The sequence below is a fragment of the Pteropus alecto genome, unplaced genomic scaffold, assembly GCF_000325575.1.
Source record: "Pteropus alecto unplaced genomic scaffold, ASM32557v1 scaffold45, whole genome shotgun sequence".
In the NCBI taxonomy this organism is placed as follows: Eukaryota; Metazoa; Chordata; class Mammalia; order Chiroptera; family Pteropodidae; genus Pteropus; species Pteropus alecto.
Window position 1 is genome coordinate 19,210,374 of NW_006442491.1, and position 15,954 is coordinate 19,226,327.

Consider the following 15,954-nt stretch of genomic DNA (forward strand, 5'->3'; position numbering starts at 1 on the left):
TTCCCTCTCTCCCTCCCTCCTTCCCTCTCTCCCTCCATCCTTCCCTCTCTCTCTCTCTCTGTGTGTGTTTTCTTGATCTGGGGAGCAATTACTGCACGTTCTTAAAATGGCGAGTCTACCTTTGAGAAGGAAAAAGAAGAAGTCTAGCTTACTGTTGAGGAAGGTGCTGCTTTTACATCAGGAAAGGCATGGAATAGGAACCAGAAAGACTGCTCAGACTGGCCAAACTGTATCACTAGGTGATGCTATTTATGTAAGGGAAAGGAGACTGCCTTGCAGACTGCCTACAGAAAAGAAAAGGTTAACTGCTGGTCACTGAGAAATGTGAGTGACTGAAATAATTTTCAGTTCTCAAGGGAAGCTTCCTTTTTTCTTTGAAGAAGTTAATGGTTCATACCTTTCAAACTGGGCTGTTCAAATTTTGGAGGTTGAGGGGGTACTTTTTAGTCCCAGCTGTTTTTGCATGCCTGGCCCCCAAGAATAAAACAGATAGGGAGGCAAGACCTTGATTCTTGGGTCTCTTGAGCTTTATAACTTTCCAGATCACCCATATCTTTGCCAATGGTGGGTGTTAGATTACAGCACAAAGGGCTTCACCCTGTTCACCTTGTTCGTTGACATGCTACCTTTGCCATCTTGTACACGAAAACCAAATAAAATAACATTGAATGGGCTGGTTCCTATCTCTTAGGACTCCCACTCCTTTCATGGCTTTGAATGTACAAAAGATGTTTGCCAAATACTTAATTGACTTTTCAGGCTGAACCTTACATGAGAGTTCCTGGTGGTGATCAATTAAAAATTAAAGGACTACAGCCATGCCACCCTGAACGTGCCCAATCTCATCTGATCTCGGAAGCTAAGCAGGGTCAGGTCTGGTTAGTACTTGGATGGGAGACCACCTAGGAATACCAGATGCTGTAGGGGTTAAAAATAAATAAATAAATAAAGGAAAATACAATGGAATTTCCCAAGAAACAGATACTTCTCCACTCCCTAACTATCTTACAGAAATATACTGTGGGTAGAACATCGTCTGTCAGGCTGTCAGGGCTGCACAGGTAATGAGGTCAAAGAATCACAAAAGGTTGAGATGGTATCCAGTACAGGGGTCTTAACAAGGGCCCATGAACTTCTCAGTCTTTGCTCCTCCAGGAGTCACACATCAGATTCTGCATTTTTGTAGCTTTTTTCCTGGGAGCAGGGTCTGCAGTTTTTATAAGATTCTCAGACAGGTTTGCAACACCCTCTCTGAGGTTAAGAATTGCTGATCCGGTCTGGTTATCCACACATATGGTGCCAGAGTCCCCTCTGCATTGTTTTTACGTTATAGCTCCCATTTTCTGTATATCCTCAGGAGAACTCATGCAACTATTTCCTTCCTCTTCTTAAGATATAAATGTATTTATTTTGAATATGGTTGACCCATGTATATGGAAAAAAGTTAGCATAAAAAAGCTGTAAATAAAAAGAAAGTCACATCAGAAATAATCTGATTTTTAAAAAATATTTCTCCAGAATATTTTTATACACATAAAAATGTCTATTTAAAATTTATTATAAAAAATTTCTAAAATACACAAAAGTAGAAGAAATAATATAATGAATGCCAACAACCCATCACCCAGTTTCAACAATTACCATTACACTGCCAAACTTGTTCATCTATACCTCCCTTAGCTGGTTTAGCTGTTGTTGTTGTTTTTTCTTCAGGTTTATGAAGATATTATTTAACACCATAAAATTACCCATTTTAAGTGTACAGTGCAATGATTTTTAGTAAATGTGTAGACTTGTGCAGCTATCATCACAATGACATTAGGTTTTAGAACATTTCTGTCATCCTAAGAAGTTCCCTTGCAGTCGAGGGGTTGACACTTGGAATCAGTCCCTGCTCCCACAACCAGCCAAATACTGATCTGCTTTCTGTTTCTATAGATTTTCCTTTTTTGGACATTTCATGTAGGTGGAATCATACAACGTATAGACTTTTGCATCTGGCTTTTACTTAGCGTAGTTTCAAGGGTCTTCTGTCTTTATAACATGAATTGGTAGTTCACTATTTATTGCTTAATAGTGTTCTAGTCTGTGGCTACACTACATTTTGGGTGTTTGGATTGTTTCCAGTTTTGAACTATTGTGATTAAAGCTGTTAGGAATATTCACGTACAAGGCTTTGTGTGGACATATATTTCCTTTCCTCTTGGGTAAATGCCTAGGATTGGAATTGCTGGATCGTATGGTTAAGTTCGTGTTTAACTTTTTAATGATACTGCCAGACTTTCCAAAGTGGCTGTACCATTTTACATTCCCACCAATATGTAAGGGTTTCGGTTTTTCCACATCTTCATCCACACTTGTTATTGTCTGTGTTTTTGAGGTTAGCCATTTTAGTAGGTGTGTGGTGATATCTCATTGTGGTTTTGGTTCGCATTTCCCTTATGACAAATGATACTGTACATCTTCTCTTGTGTTTATTACTCATTTATATATCTTCTTGGGTGAAATGTCTATACAAATCCTTTGCTCATTTTTTAATTGAATTGTTTGTCTTCTTGTTATTAAGTTATATATTCTGGATACAAGTCCCCTATCAGATATGTGATTTGCAAAGATTTTCCTCCCAGTCAGTAGCCCATCTTTCACTTCTTTAATGATATCTTTTGAACATAAAGTTTAAAATTTTGATGAAATCCAGTTTATCAATTTTTAAAATGTAGATCTGCTTTTGATGTTATATCGAAGATAGCTTTACTTAACCCAAGGTCACAAAGATTTTCTCCTAGCTTTTCTTCCAGAAGTATTATAGTTTTAGCTGTTCTATTTAGGTCGATGATCCATTTTGAGCTAATTTTTGCAAATGTTATGAGCGTCTTTTTGCATATGGCTACCAGTTGTCCAAGCACCATTTGTTGAAAAGGCTGTCTTTTCTCTATTGAATTGCCTTAGCAACTTTGTTGAAAGTTGATTTACTGTAAATGTAAAAATTTATGTATGGACTTTTAACTCTGTTCCATTGATGTTTATGCTTATCCTTACCACACTGTCTTGATTACTATAGCTTTATAATAAGCTTGGAAATTGGAAAGTGTAAATTCTTTTTTTTTTTTTTTAAGTTGTTTTGGATGTTTTGGGTCCTTTGTATTTATATACAAATTTTAAGGTCAACTTGTCATTTTCTCCAAAAAAGCCTGCTGAGATTTCAGTAGGGATTCCATTGAAACTGTAGATCAGTTTGGGGAGAGTTGCCATCTTAACAGTACCGAGTCTTCCCATCCATGAACATGGAATGTCTCTCCAGTTTAAATCTTTCATTTCTCTTAGCAATGTTTTTGTTATGTTAAGTATACAAGTCCTTTTAAATTTTTTATTCCTAAATATTCTTTTTGAAGCTGTTATAAGGGGAACTATTTGCTTAATTTTACTCTTGGATCGTTTGTTGCTAATATATGGAAATACAATTAATTTTTACATATTGCTTTCGTAGTCTATGACTTTGTTCAACTTGGGTAGTCTAGTAGTTGTTTTATGGGTTCTTTAGGATTGTCTAGATATAACATGTGATCTGCAAATAAAAGCACTTTTACTTCTTTTTAATCTGGATGCCTTTAATCAGTTAACTATTTGCTTTAGTGTAGCTGTCCCCAACCTTTTTGGCACCAGGGACTGGTGTTCATATGAGAATCTAGTGCCTGATGATGTGAGGTGGAGCTGAGGCGGCAATACTAACACTGAGGAATGGCTGCAAATACAGATAAAGCTTGGCTGACTGCCCATCGCTCACCTCCTGCTATGCGGCCTGGTTCCTAACAGGCCATGGACTGGTAACAGCCCACGGCCCGGGGATTGAGGACCCCTGCTTTAGTGCACATTCATTGCATTCATATACAGTGTTGAATGGAAATGGCAAGAGTGGACATCCTTGCCTTGTTCCTCATCTTAGGAAGAAGCATTCAGTCTTTCACCATTGAGTATGATGCTGGCTGTAGGTTTTTTATAGCTGCCCTTTATCTAATAGAGGAACTTCCTTTCTGTTCCTAGTTTGTTGAGAGTTTTTATCATGCATATGTGTTGGACTTTGTGAAGTGCTTTTCCTGCATCTGTTGTGATAATTGTGTGGGGTTTTGTCCTTTATATTTATATGGTATATTTCATTAACTGATTTTCAGATATTAAGCCTACCTTGCATTCCTAGGATAAACTCCACTTGGTCATGATGTATAAACCTTTTTATATGTTGCTGGATTTGATTTTCTAATATATTGTTAAGGAGGTTTTAATCTTTGTTTATGAGAAATATTTTATCTAGTATTCTTGTGATGTCTTTTTCTGGCTTTGGTACATGCTTTAAATATTTTAGTTAGGCAGATGAGATTATGCTCTACATACACTGCTGTGCATCTTATTTTTTTTTTTGCTACTTAATAACTTATATTGGCAATCTTTCAGTAATAGTTCTATCTCCCTTTTAAGTATATATAATTGCCTTTACCAATTTACCTATATCTAGTGTTTTCAGATTTTTTAAAGCTTCGTGACTCTGATAGCTAAAAAATGAGATGTCATTATTTTGATGTTCATTTTTTTAATTATGAATGATGTTGAGCATCTTTTTATGTTTTACCATTTGAATTTTTTTTAACTGCCCATTTATATTCTTTTGGATTATTTATCCTTCATTGGTTTGAGATCTCATGGTATATTGAAGCAATTAGTTCTTTGTCAGGTGTGTGGTAAATATCTTTACCAAAATTATCTTTTTCTTTTTCAATGGTTTTTTTTGCTGTTTCTGTTTTTGTTTTTCATTTTCTTTCTATATATCTTTTTTCTTTATGGTTTCTGGATTTTGTATCATCTTTGGAAAACTTTCCATGTCAAGATTGTTTAAAAGTATATCTATATAGTCTTTCAATACTACTACTATTTCAGTTTGTACATTTAAGTATTGTCTGTCTTCTCCAGTATCAAAAGTTTGGATACCTCTATGCTGTATTTTAGTATTTAGTAGAACTAGTCTGCCTTCATTTTTCTTTTCAAAATAATCTGGAAGTAAAGGATAAATACCAAACTGACTACAGTGGTTTGTTTATTAGTAGAAAAGCATTGAATTTAGGAAGGAACAAAATAGACAAAGAATCAAAGAGGACAAGAATTAGACAGGGAGGATAAAGAGAAAGAAAAAAAAAATCTATGGCAGTACAGTTCTTTGGACACCTCTAATTATGACCTCAAATTGTCCCATTGTCAAAAAAAAAATTTGTCCCATTGTCCTGTGGCTCCCACTGGTGACAAACCTCTGAGCACTCTACTGTGCCAGGTTTGGTACAGCTGGACTTTCTTCACTCTGCAGATAACTTGCTGTGTGACCATGGGTATGTCACTTCCCCTCTCTGGACTCCTGGATTACATCACCCCTGAAGTTCTTCAAAAAAGGTCTTTATCAAACCCAACTCTGCATGGAATTTTACCTTGTTATGTTCTACCTTTAGGATGCTTGGGTTGATAGAATGTCACATATTGTCAAAGGAATCGTGAATTTCTTGAGTTTCAAGGGAGATCATAAGGCTACTTACTGGTTCACCTTCCTCACTGAGGTAGGGATATCATCTTTCACCCCCTTCCATGGTCACCTGCTTCTCTCTGATTCACTCATAGTGATAGCTTTTTCCTTGGCTGAATAGCTCTTTTATTGGAAGTTTCCTTACATCTCCTACATCTCCCTCCTTGCAGTGTACTCACTGGTCCTGCTTTCCATTACAACCCAGAACAAGGCCACTCTGCCTTATCAAGCACCTGCTATGTGCCAAGTGCTTTATGTACTTTATTTAATCTTTACCACCATCAGTACTCCACCACACTGTTACAAGTTTAGTATTATATTCCTATTTTACAAATAAACCCAAGACTAAAAGAGTTAAAATTTTTTTGTTTGCCCAAAGTCATGCAGCTAGGAAGTAGTGGGTCTGGGGTTTGATTTCATGTCGGTATGGTCTCCCAAAGCCTTGCTTTTTCCACTATACCAGTGGTTCTCAAAGTATGATCCCAGACCAGAACAGCAGTATTAGTATCTCCTGGGAACCGGCTAGAAATGCAGATGCTCAGGCCCCGCTGGTGATTTCCTTGCCTGCTCAAATTTCAGAACCACTGCCTACCATTCTGCTTTCCCACCTGGCCGCTGCTTCTCATCACATCTGACCAAGAATTTATAGGTGACTTATCCTTACAAGATATCAGATACAGGACTGGACGTTACTCTGTCTCTGCATACTCCCCTCTCCCAAACACACACCCTCACAGTAGCCAGCGTAATCTTTAAAACTGCTGGTATGATTTATTCCTTTCCTACTTAAACTTCTTTAGTATCTCCACACTGCACTAAGAGCAAATCCCAGATTCCTCAAAGTGCTTTTGTAGGATGTGTCCCTCACCTGTTTTCCAGCTTCCTTTCTACACAGATCTATTCATGCTTGCTACTCAAAGGATGATCCGTGAACTAGAAATGTCATCATCACCTGGGAGCTTGTTAGAAATGCGGAATCTCAGGCCCCACCCTAGGCTTGCTGAATCAGAATCTGCATTTTAACAAGGTCTCTAGGTGATCTGTATGCACATTTAAGTTTGAGAAGCACCAGCCAGCACTTCACCTGCCAAAAACTCTTAAGGTTGTCCCCAGGTTTTGTGCCTATGTTTTACTTTTTCTGGAACACTTCTCCCTTCCCTCTTCTTTCCCTTCAGGCCTCCAAGTAGACTTGAGTTCTTAGATCTGCACTCCTCCCCACCAAGACTTAGTATGTTGCTGGTCCTGTGTGCTCCCCAGTACACTGTTCTTAGCCTCTTAATCCTCCATAGCATCTGGAACCTAGTGTTATGATTGGCTAATGACCTGTCTCTACTCCACAACTGGCAGAAAACTCCTAGAGGGCATGCATTCTGTGAGGCTGGCACAGTGCCTGACACGTGGTAGGGGCTCAGTAAATAGTGAACTAATTTCTGTACTGGTTAGAGCATGGACTTTAGTATCATATTCCTGGGTTCATATCTCAACTCAGCCAATGTTATGTCACCCCTCTGAGCCTCAATTTCCTGATCTGTGAAATGAGAATAAGAGTCTACCTCACAGGAATGTTGTGAAAATTAATTGGGTTATTGCGTGAAAAGAACCTAGAACTATGCCTGGCACATAATCAGCATTCAGTAAATGTTAGTTGCAGGTATTATCAGTATCATCACTGTATGCTCATCATCTTTTAATGCAACTCACCTGCCTAAAAAGAACATACCTGTTTCTCTACATTCTGACCTTGGGCAAGTTATTTCTGGGTCTCGGGTTAACTGGCAATCATCTGTGGAATGATGACAAAAATCCCCAGGTAGTTGAAGTTGTGAGGATGGTGCAAATCAGTGTTTGTAAAGTGCTTAGCTCTACAAAGCAAAGATTTGGTAGATGGAAGGGAGGGACTGTGTCTGCCACAGGGCTTTGTAGGTGCTCAGTGACTCTGTGCTTTGTTACTTTTTAGTATTGTTTTCCACCAGGGTATTATTCAGGGTATTGTGTCTTTTTTGTTGGTTTGTGTGTATGTGTGTGTACTTGCTCTATTGGTGTGAGACTTTGGAACAAAAGTGTATTGACATCTTAGAGGATTTGCTTTCATTCCTCTGCAACCTGAGCTCTTAGGAAGCCCTCCAATTCCCCAGGGCAGTGTCTCTGCTAAGATTGGAGGATTCTGTTTCAAAAGAAGGCAGAACTGGAGTGACTTCTTAGATTTAATTGGCTTAGATTTTATTGGATAACCCAGGAGATTGTAATCCTCTGCCATGGCTTCAAATCACATATCAGATAAGGTAAAAAGGGCTGGTATCTGACTTCCTAGCTGGGGAAAGTAAGAACACATATATTTTTGATGAGCAAGAAATAATAATGTTAACTGTGGGCTTTTCATATATGGCCTTTATTGTGCTAAAGTAAGTTCCTTTTATGTGTATTTTGCTGAGAATTTTAATCGTGAATGGATGTTGAACTTTGTCAAATGCTTTTCCTGTGTCCATTGAAATGATCATATGGGTTTTTTTTCTCATTTTGTTAATGTGAAATGATGTGAAATAATGTGTCACATCGATTTGCATATGTTGAACTACCTTGCATCCCAGGGATAAAGCCCACTTAATCTTGGTGTCTGATCCTTTTAATGTGTTTTTAAATTTGGTTTGCTAGTATTTTATCAAAGATTTTTGCATGTGTTCATCAAGGATATTGGCCTGTTGTTTTCTTTTCTTGTGATGTCTTTGTCTGTTTTTGGTATCAGGGTGATGCTGGCCTCAAATGAGTTTAGATGTGTTCCCTCTTCTATTTTTTGGAAGACTGTAAAGATTGATATTAATTCTTTTTTGAACCTTTTGTGGAATGTGCCTGTGAAGCCATGCATCTGGACTTTTCTTTGTTGGGAGGTTTTTGATTACTGACTCAATTTCTTTATCTTTTATTGGTCTGTTTAGACTTTCTATTCCTTCTTGGTAGAAAGAAGGAATAATTTGGTAGATTGTATGTTAACAATTTGGTAGATTGTATGTTTCTAGGAATTTACCCATTTCTTCTGGGTTATCTAGTTTGTTGACATATAATTATCCATTATAGTGCCTTATCCGTATTTCTAAGGCATCTGTTGTAATGTCTCCTCTTTCATTTCTGATTTTATTTATTTTAGTCTTCTCTTTTTTCCTTAGTGTTGCTTAGTGTTTGTTGAGTTTATCTTTTCAAGAAACCAACTCTTAGTTCTGTTGATTTTTTTCCTACGTTTTAAATTCTATTTATTTCTGCTCTAATCTTTTTTATTTCCTTCCTTCTGCTAATTTGGGGCTTATTTTGTTCTTTCTCTAGTTCCTTGAGGTGTAAAGTTCGATTGTTTGCTTTGAGATTTTTTTTTTAATATAGGCCTTTATCATTATAAACTTCCCTCTTAGTACTGCTTTTATTGCATTCCATAAGTTTTGGTGTGTTGTATTTTCATTTTCTTTTGTCTTAGGTACTTTCTAAATTTTCATTTGATTTCCACTTTGACCCAATGGTTGTTCAAGAGTGTGGAGTTTAGTTTTCACATATTTGTGGATTTTTCCATTTTTTGCTCTTACTGATTTCTAGTTTTATTCCATTGTGGTCAGGAAAAATGGAATGATTTCAATCTTCTTAAAATTAAGATTTGTTTTGTGACCTAACATGTGATCTATTCTGGAAAGAGTTCCATGTGCACTTGAGAACATGTATTCTTCTGCTGTTGAGTAGAAGGTTCTGTATATGTCTGTTAGTTCCCTTTAGTTTGTGGTGTTGTTCTAGTCAGCTGTTTATTGATTTTCTGTGTGGATGTTCTATCCATTATTATAAGTGGGATATTGAAGTCCCCTACTATTGTATTGCTTTCAAGTTCTCCCTTCAGGTCTGTTAATATTTGCTTTATATATTTAGGTGCTCTGATGTTAGGTGCATTTATATCTTTAACTGTTATATCTTCCTAGTTAATTGACCCTTTTGTCATTATATATAATACCTTTGTCTCTAGACACAGGTTTTGACTGAAAGGCTTATCTGATATAAGTAAGCCATCTCTGCTTTCTTTTGGTTACCATTTACACGGAATATTTTTTTCTATACCTTCACTTTCAATCTATATGTGTCTTTAAATCTAAAATGACTCTCATAGACGGCATATCTCTGGATCTTGTTTTTCGTTTTGTTGTTTTTTTATCCATTCAGCTCTGTGCCTTTTGATTGGGAATTTAATCCATTTACTCCCCCCCCCGCCCCAACACCACCACCACCATCACCCCCCCCCGCCACCCCCCGGTTATTCTATTATGCATCAGCTTTGAGAACCATAGATAGAGTGTTGGCACAATAGATAGTCTCAAAGATTCTTAAACTCGGCTCTTGGACAGGTAGAAAGATGGGAGGTGTCAAGAACTCCTTAAATTTGAGGATTTAAAAAAATCAGATTCTTGAGGGGATACAGCAAAGATTAAGAACTATCGTATTCAACCTTTATGTGAGTGGATAATTCCATATTTTTATAGGTCAGAAGTTGGTTGGTGCTTATTAATTTGTTCGATAAAAATTTATTGAGTACTCCCATCAACAAAGCTAGCCAAGTGATTAGTGCAACTAGAGAAATGGTAGATTCGTAAATGACCATAATTCAACAAAAAAAGTGCACTTTTGGGGGCTTTTGATACAGTGTCAAATTGCCCTCAGAAGTATTCCCATTTATAATTTCTCCAGCTATATGAGAATATCAACACAATGACATTTTAATATCTAAAACTGACAGTGTCATCTTGGTGCAGTCATTAATTCTAAGCTGAACTTCTAAATTGCTTTCGGTTGCCACTTTATATTATTCAGAAATTCCAGCATATTACATAACTGTCATTTACCAGTTTTCATCTGTCGATCTTTTCTCTAAAATAAGTTGATTCGAGGTTTGCCAATAGTATCTTTGTGTGCGAATTGTCTGTTTTCTGCATCTTTTTTCAAAATTTTGGAGTTGGGTTTTTATTTTTATACAACTTTTGGATGACAGTTTATGCCAGTACCCCAGGATCTGTCTTCCTTGCATTTTAGTTAACTGGAATTCAAGTACAAAGAGGAATTAGGAGAAAAAAGAGGACGGTTTATTTCCCTCACACAAAACACTCTCATTCTAAGGACTGACCAGTGAGGCCTAGCAGACGGTTCCAAATCTTCCAGTGACTGGTCAGATGGAGGAAATCCTCTGATAGAAAATCAGATGCTGTGACCAGCCTACAGTTGGAAGGCTTTCTATCACAGAAAGAAAGAAGAAAATTCTGTTGTTATATTCAAGGCAAACCCATGCTACTAAATCCTTCCCTTCGTGCATGCGCAGAATGTTTCTAGAGAGATTTTCAAGGAACTGGTGATAGCAGTTGTCCATAGGGAGCTGAAGTGGGAGGAAAATTCATGCTGTATACATTTGTACTGTTTGAATTATATACCATATATGTTTTATTTTTTCAAAACTTTTTAAAGCTAGTTATTTTTTAAAAGCTTTCTCACCCATGGTTATGTCAAATGTTAATATTAGAAGAAACTGGGTAAAGAGTATATGGGTGAAGAGTAATATCTTCGCAACTCTTCTATAAATCTAAATTTATTTAAAAACAAAATTTAAAAACAAGAATAGGGTGGGAGGGAATACTGTCTTCCTATACAGAATCCTGTCCCATTAGGCAATCTACCCTCTAGTCATGTCATTTCTTTTAAAGAGTTTCCTCCTCTTTAATTCTGCTGACCTCCTAATTAACAAATACAATACAACTCTCTTAGCCATTTTTGTTTTTATTAATATCAATTATTTCATATTTTATAATGAACATTAGCTGGCAGATACCTATCAATGTTCACAACAAATGAGGGGGGAAAACATTCTTTGAATATATTGCTTTTAAGACTTCAACCAAGCTGTGGACTAGATGCCCACCTGTGGGTCAGTGAGCTGGCAGGGAGGGAAGGCGTCACTTAAAAGTATACCTTGCCAGGACCTTAAACTTTTAAAGCCATTTTTTTCTCAACTTGTGCTCCTGGTAAAAATGCAGATGAGTCTACTTGTTTGGCAAGCACCCTGAATGATCTTGATTCCCTATAAAATCGAGTTTCAGGAAGAATCATCTGAGAGACAGAGAGAGAGAGACTTGAAGGATGAAGGGACTGCAGAGGCAAGGTGACCAGGAGGCTGTCGCCAGTGTTTAGGTGGGAGAAAACAGGGTCTGAAATGCTGCAGTAGAGAAGGGAATGGAGAGAGAGGGCAGATGCAGAAGTGAGATTGAGTTGGTGATCCAGGTGCGTGGATGACAGAAGTTCCAGGCAGAATCAGGAGACTCTTCTAAGTCTCTTTGAGGGGGCAAATTATGATATTAATGAAGGGAAAGCCATGCTTTGATGGGGTGAATTTCTTGAGGCCAGTAATTGATTTTGCTTGCCTTTGATTCACAGGTGACTGTCCTGCATACAAATTATTTACTGAGTGCCTACTCAGTGCCAGGCACTGGGGACACAGTCCCTGCTCCCACAGAGATTACATTCAAGTAGAGGGGGACAGATTATACATACACAAATAAATACATATTGTATATGTCAAGTAGATAAGTCCATGAAGAAAAATGAAGTAGATTAAGGGGATGGAGAAATGGATAATAGAAGCCTTGAAATGCTATTTTAGGTAGGGTAGTCAATAAAAGCTTCTTTGAGGAAGTAACATTTGAGAGACTCGAATGAAATAAGGAATAAAATGAGCCGGACAGATATCTGTGGGTAGGGCAATCTAGCAGAGGGAACATTAAAGGTGATGGCCCTGAGGGATAGAGAAAGGCTTGCTGTCAAGAGACAACAAGAAGGCCAGTGTAGCTGGAACTGAGTGAGGAGAGTGGGAGGTGATGAGGTCGGTATAATTTTGAAGAAGGCTTATAGGAAAATATGTTGGTAACAGGAGCATCCTGACAAAGCAAGCTTGTTGCTATATAGAGAAATGGGAGTTAATAGAACACTATAGAACTTTATTTCCTACTAGCTCTACAGGAGAGGGCTAAATGTGAAATGGTTAAAAGAACATTGATCCAGAAGTGGGGACATGTGGCTCCTGTATTAGTCTTCCCTTTTGCCCCATGTTAATTGCTTCACTTATTTTATTACTCTTTTCTGGAAGTGCAGAATCGGTTCCTTCTAGCACTCTTGGGGGCATTTTGGAGGCAACGCTCAGAAAGGCCTCAGGCTTCTCGGAGCAGGGTGGAGACACTGGGTCAGTTAAATCAGACACAAAGATGCTATGACTTGGTCTGCCCCAGAGGGACGTTCACTTCTTTCCCTCATTCTAACCTCAACCTCTCTTCTTCCAAGCAGGATTGGTTGTCATGGTCCCTGCTGCTTCTCTTCCTCATGTGTGAAACAAGAGCCTTCTATGTCCCTGGGGTGGCACCAATCAACTTCCACCAGAACGACCCTGTTGAAATCAAGGTCAGTGCATTTCTGGACTGTTAGAGCCTCTGCGCTGGGCATTCCGGCTGGAGGACTGTGGTGAGCTGGTCACATCCCTCCTGTGGTTGCAGAGAACAAAGACCAGTGCCAGTTACCCTGGGAAAAATAGAGTTCACTGAGTGCTGCGTGGGCTGGAGGTAGAGTGCCCTCAGGAGCCTGCGGTCCCCGGAACTCTGCCTCTTCATCTCTCTCTGTCCCCTTGTCTCTCTCCATGCCTTTGGCTCTCTGCATCTCTGTCTGTGTGAGTGTGTTCTTTCTCTGTGTCCCTCTCTTCTTTCTCTTTGTCTCTGGCTCTGTCTCCATTTCTGTTTCTTTCTGTGTCTCTCTTTCTCTCTCACTTTCACTTTCATATATGTTTCTTTCTTTCTCTCTTTCTCCCCTTCCTCCCCCTGTACCCCCCCTCTCATACCTCCATGTCTTTTCATGTCTCTGTCTCTCTCACCCTGCCTCCTCTATGACATCTCTGCCTCCCTCTTTTATCTACTCCATCCTCCTCTCTTATCAGCTTTCTCTGCATAACTTATATTGTCTGTACATACACAGCCTATTGTGCTTCTGTTTTTTCAATTTTAGCTTCTGCCACCAGCGAGATTCTCCAGTTCAGTATTACCAAACTATGTACTGCAAATCTGAGTGGTGTGATATATGAGATGATTTTAAGTGGTTGACAAATATATTTTATTTTAATGGCTATTTTCTTTTAATGTATATTAGAAAATACAGCTAGTACTTCGACTTATGATTTCATGGCTGCTATTGTTGGTTTTCTATCTTTAATACTGACATAATGTTTGCTTCTTAAGTAAATGTATTTACCAAAAAAATGAGTCAGATCCAAGTAAATAGTAGAGTAAGTGGTAAGTAGATAGGGCAAGTTGGTACATGAATGATTAGGATTTGGGAAACATTGCCCTAAATCAGAAACCAGCGAGAAGACTTCCAACTGGGCCACCTCACCTTTTCAGGCTAGATGCCCACCTGTGGGTCAGTGAGCTGGCAGAAAGGGAGGGAGTCACTTAAAATACGGTTAACCAGGGGCAATGGGCAGGCTGATAATGTCTCTAAGACAGTGGACCTTTGGTGGCATTATCAGAGCCCCAAGAAGGGCTGGGTAGTTAATAGTGAATCTTATTAGTTCTGGTGTCCTTGGTGGAGAGTTAGTGCAGATTTATTGGGCAGGCTCTCAGGGCCAGCACTTGGAGAGAGTGAGGGAAGCAGGACTGGGCAGAGGTAGACATTGAGCTGTGGTATAGCTGAGGCCTGTGGGAAGCTCTGGAACTGGAATGGCTAGCCCTTCAGAGTTGTTCCAAATTGAGGCAAGAGGACCAGCTCTCTTTATCCCGCGATGGACCAGTCATTGGATACAGACTGCTGCCAGAGAAGGGGTGTAACCTCGTACAGGGGCTCCCTAAAAAGACCCCTTTACTATCACCCAAATACAACCACTCAATACTTTAGTCTGTTTCTCTTAGTCTTTTTTTCTGTGCAATGTTTACAGTGTAGGATACTTGGCATTCTTATACCTCCATAGACCCCCCCCAACTTCTTCACTACCACATCAGTCCCCCCTAGATAAAATAATGTATAGTTGAAAATTTTAAGTCTGTCTTTCAAATCTTTAGTGATTCTATAAAAAAGGCTGGCAATACTTATAAAGTTATGAAAATAAATTCTCCTAAAATAAATGTACATTTCTTGTTCCATTACCATGTTGATGTGAACCACATCTTTACTAGTCAGTGCAAAAACAAAGCAGTAAAATTGTATGAAAATAAAGATTTTATTTTGTCCTGAGCATCACAACATTCAAAAGGAGAAGCAGAAGACATGAAAGTCACAAAGGGCTATACATGCTGTCATGTATATGTCCCTTTGTTTGCCAAATTTTAGGTGTTAGCAAAATTTCAAATTGCTACATGTCATGCTCATTTGGAGCATCAATTATAAGCAACTTCTGATTATCCAGAGGGAGTTAACCAGTTTAGAGATTAAAAGTCTAAATAATACATTCATGAAAAAATGAAATTGGGGGTGGCTTCATAGTGTAGTGGTTAGCACTTCTACTTTACACGCAGAAGGTCCTGGGTTCGCACCCCAGGTGGAGCCACATACCATACCCCAAGGGCGCCAGGCCCCAGGTGCACCCTGCAAGCATGTGGGAGGAGACGCCTCGCCTTCGGAGATCCAGTTCTTAAGGGGAAACAGCAACATCCATAGGTCAGGGGTGGAAGGGGGCGGGGAATTAAAGGTTGAAGGGGAATGAAATCGTCATAAATCAAATTCTAAAAGGGCAGAAAACTTATTTACAATAGTCTCTCTTATCTACGGGGATACATTTTAAGACCCCCCCAGTGGGTGCCTGAAACTGCGGATAGTCCCAAATGCCACATATACCATGTTTTTTTCTGTATACACATACATACACTTTACAGCTTCTCTTTTGCATATCTGAAGCCAACATCACTACTCTTGCACTTTGGGCCATTATTAAGTAAAATAAGGATTACTTGAACACAAGCACTGCAATGCTGCTAAAGTTGATCTGCCAACTGATGGGCAGGTAGCATATACAGTGTGGATATGCTAGACAAAGGGATGATTCATGACCGGGCACAATGAGTGGAACAGCGTTGAGATTTCATCACACTACTCAGAACGGCGTGCAATTTAAAACTTATGAATTGTTTACTTACGGAATTTTCAATTTAATATTTTCAGACCACAATCTGTGGGTAACTGAAACTCTGGAAAGCGAACCTACAGACAAGGGAGGACTACTGTAAATGTAGCATTACGCATGTTGCATTATTTATTGAGAGCATCTTTCTTGTAACTTTCAGGCACAGGGATTACAGTAACATTTATTGAGAATTATTTATGTGCCAAGCATTATGCATGGCTTAGCTCAGGATGCCTCC

General features: G+C 38.7%; 1 protein-coding gene and 1 pseudogene across 2 annotated transcripts in view; both read left to right on the forward strand.

The window, feature by feature from the left end:
- Positions 1–15,954, forward strand: part of TM9SF4 (transmembrane 9 superfamily member 4) — a 48,979-nt gene that overhangs the window by 6,176 nt on the left and 26,849 nt on the right. For both annotated transcript variants that reach the window (XM_006921708.3, XM_015597059.2), the window contains exon 2: positions 12,902–13,015. In XM_006921708.3, coding sequence (XP_006921770.1) covers positions 12,902–13,015 — 114 coding nt within the window. The remainder of the gene's footprint in view (positions 1–12,901; positions 13,016–15,954) is intronic.
- LOC112471090 lies at positions 809–927 on the forward strand (annotated as a pseudogene).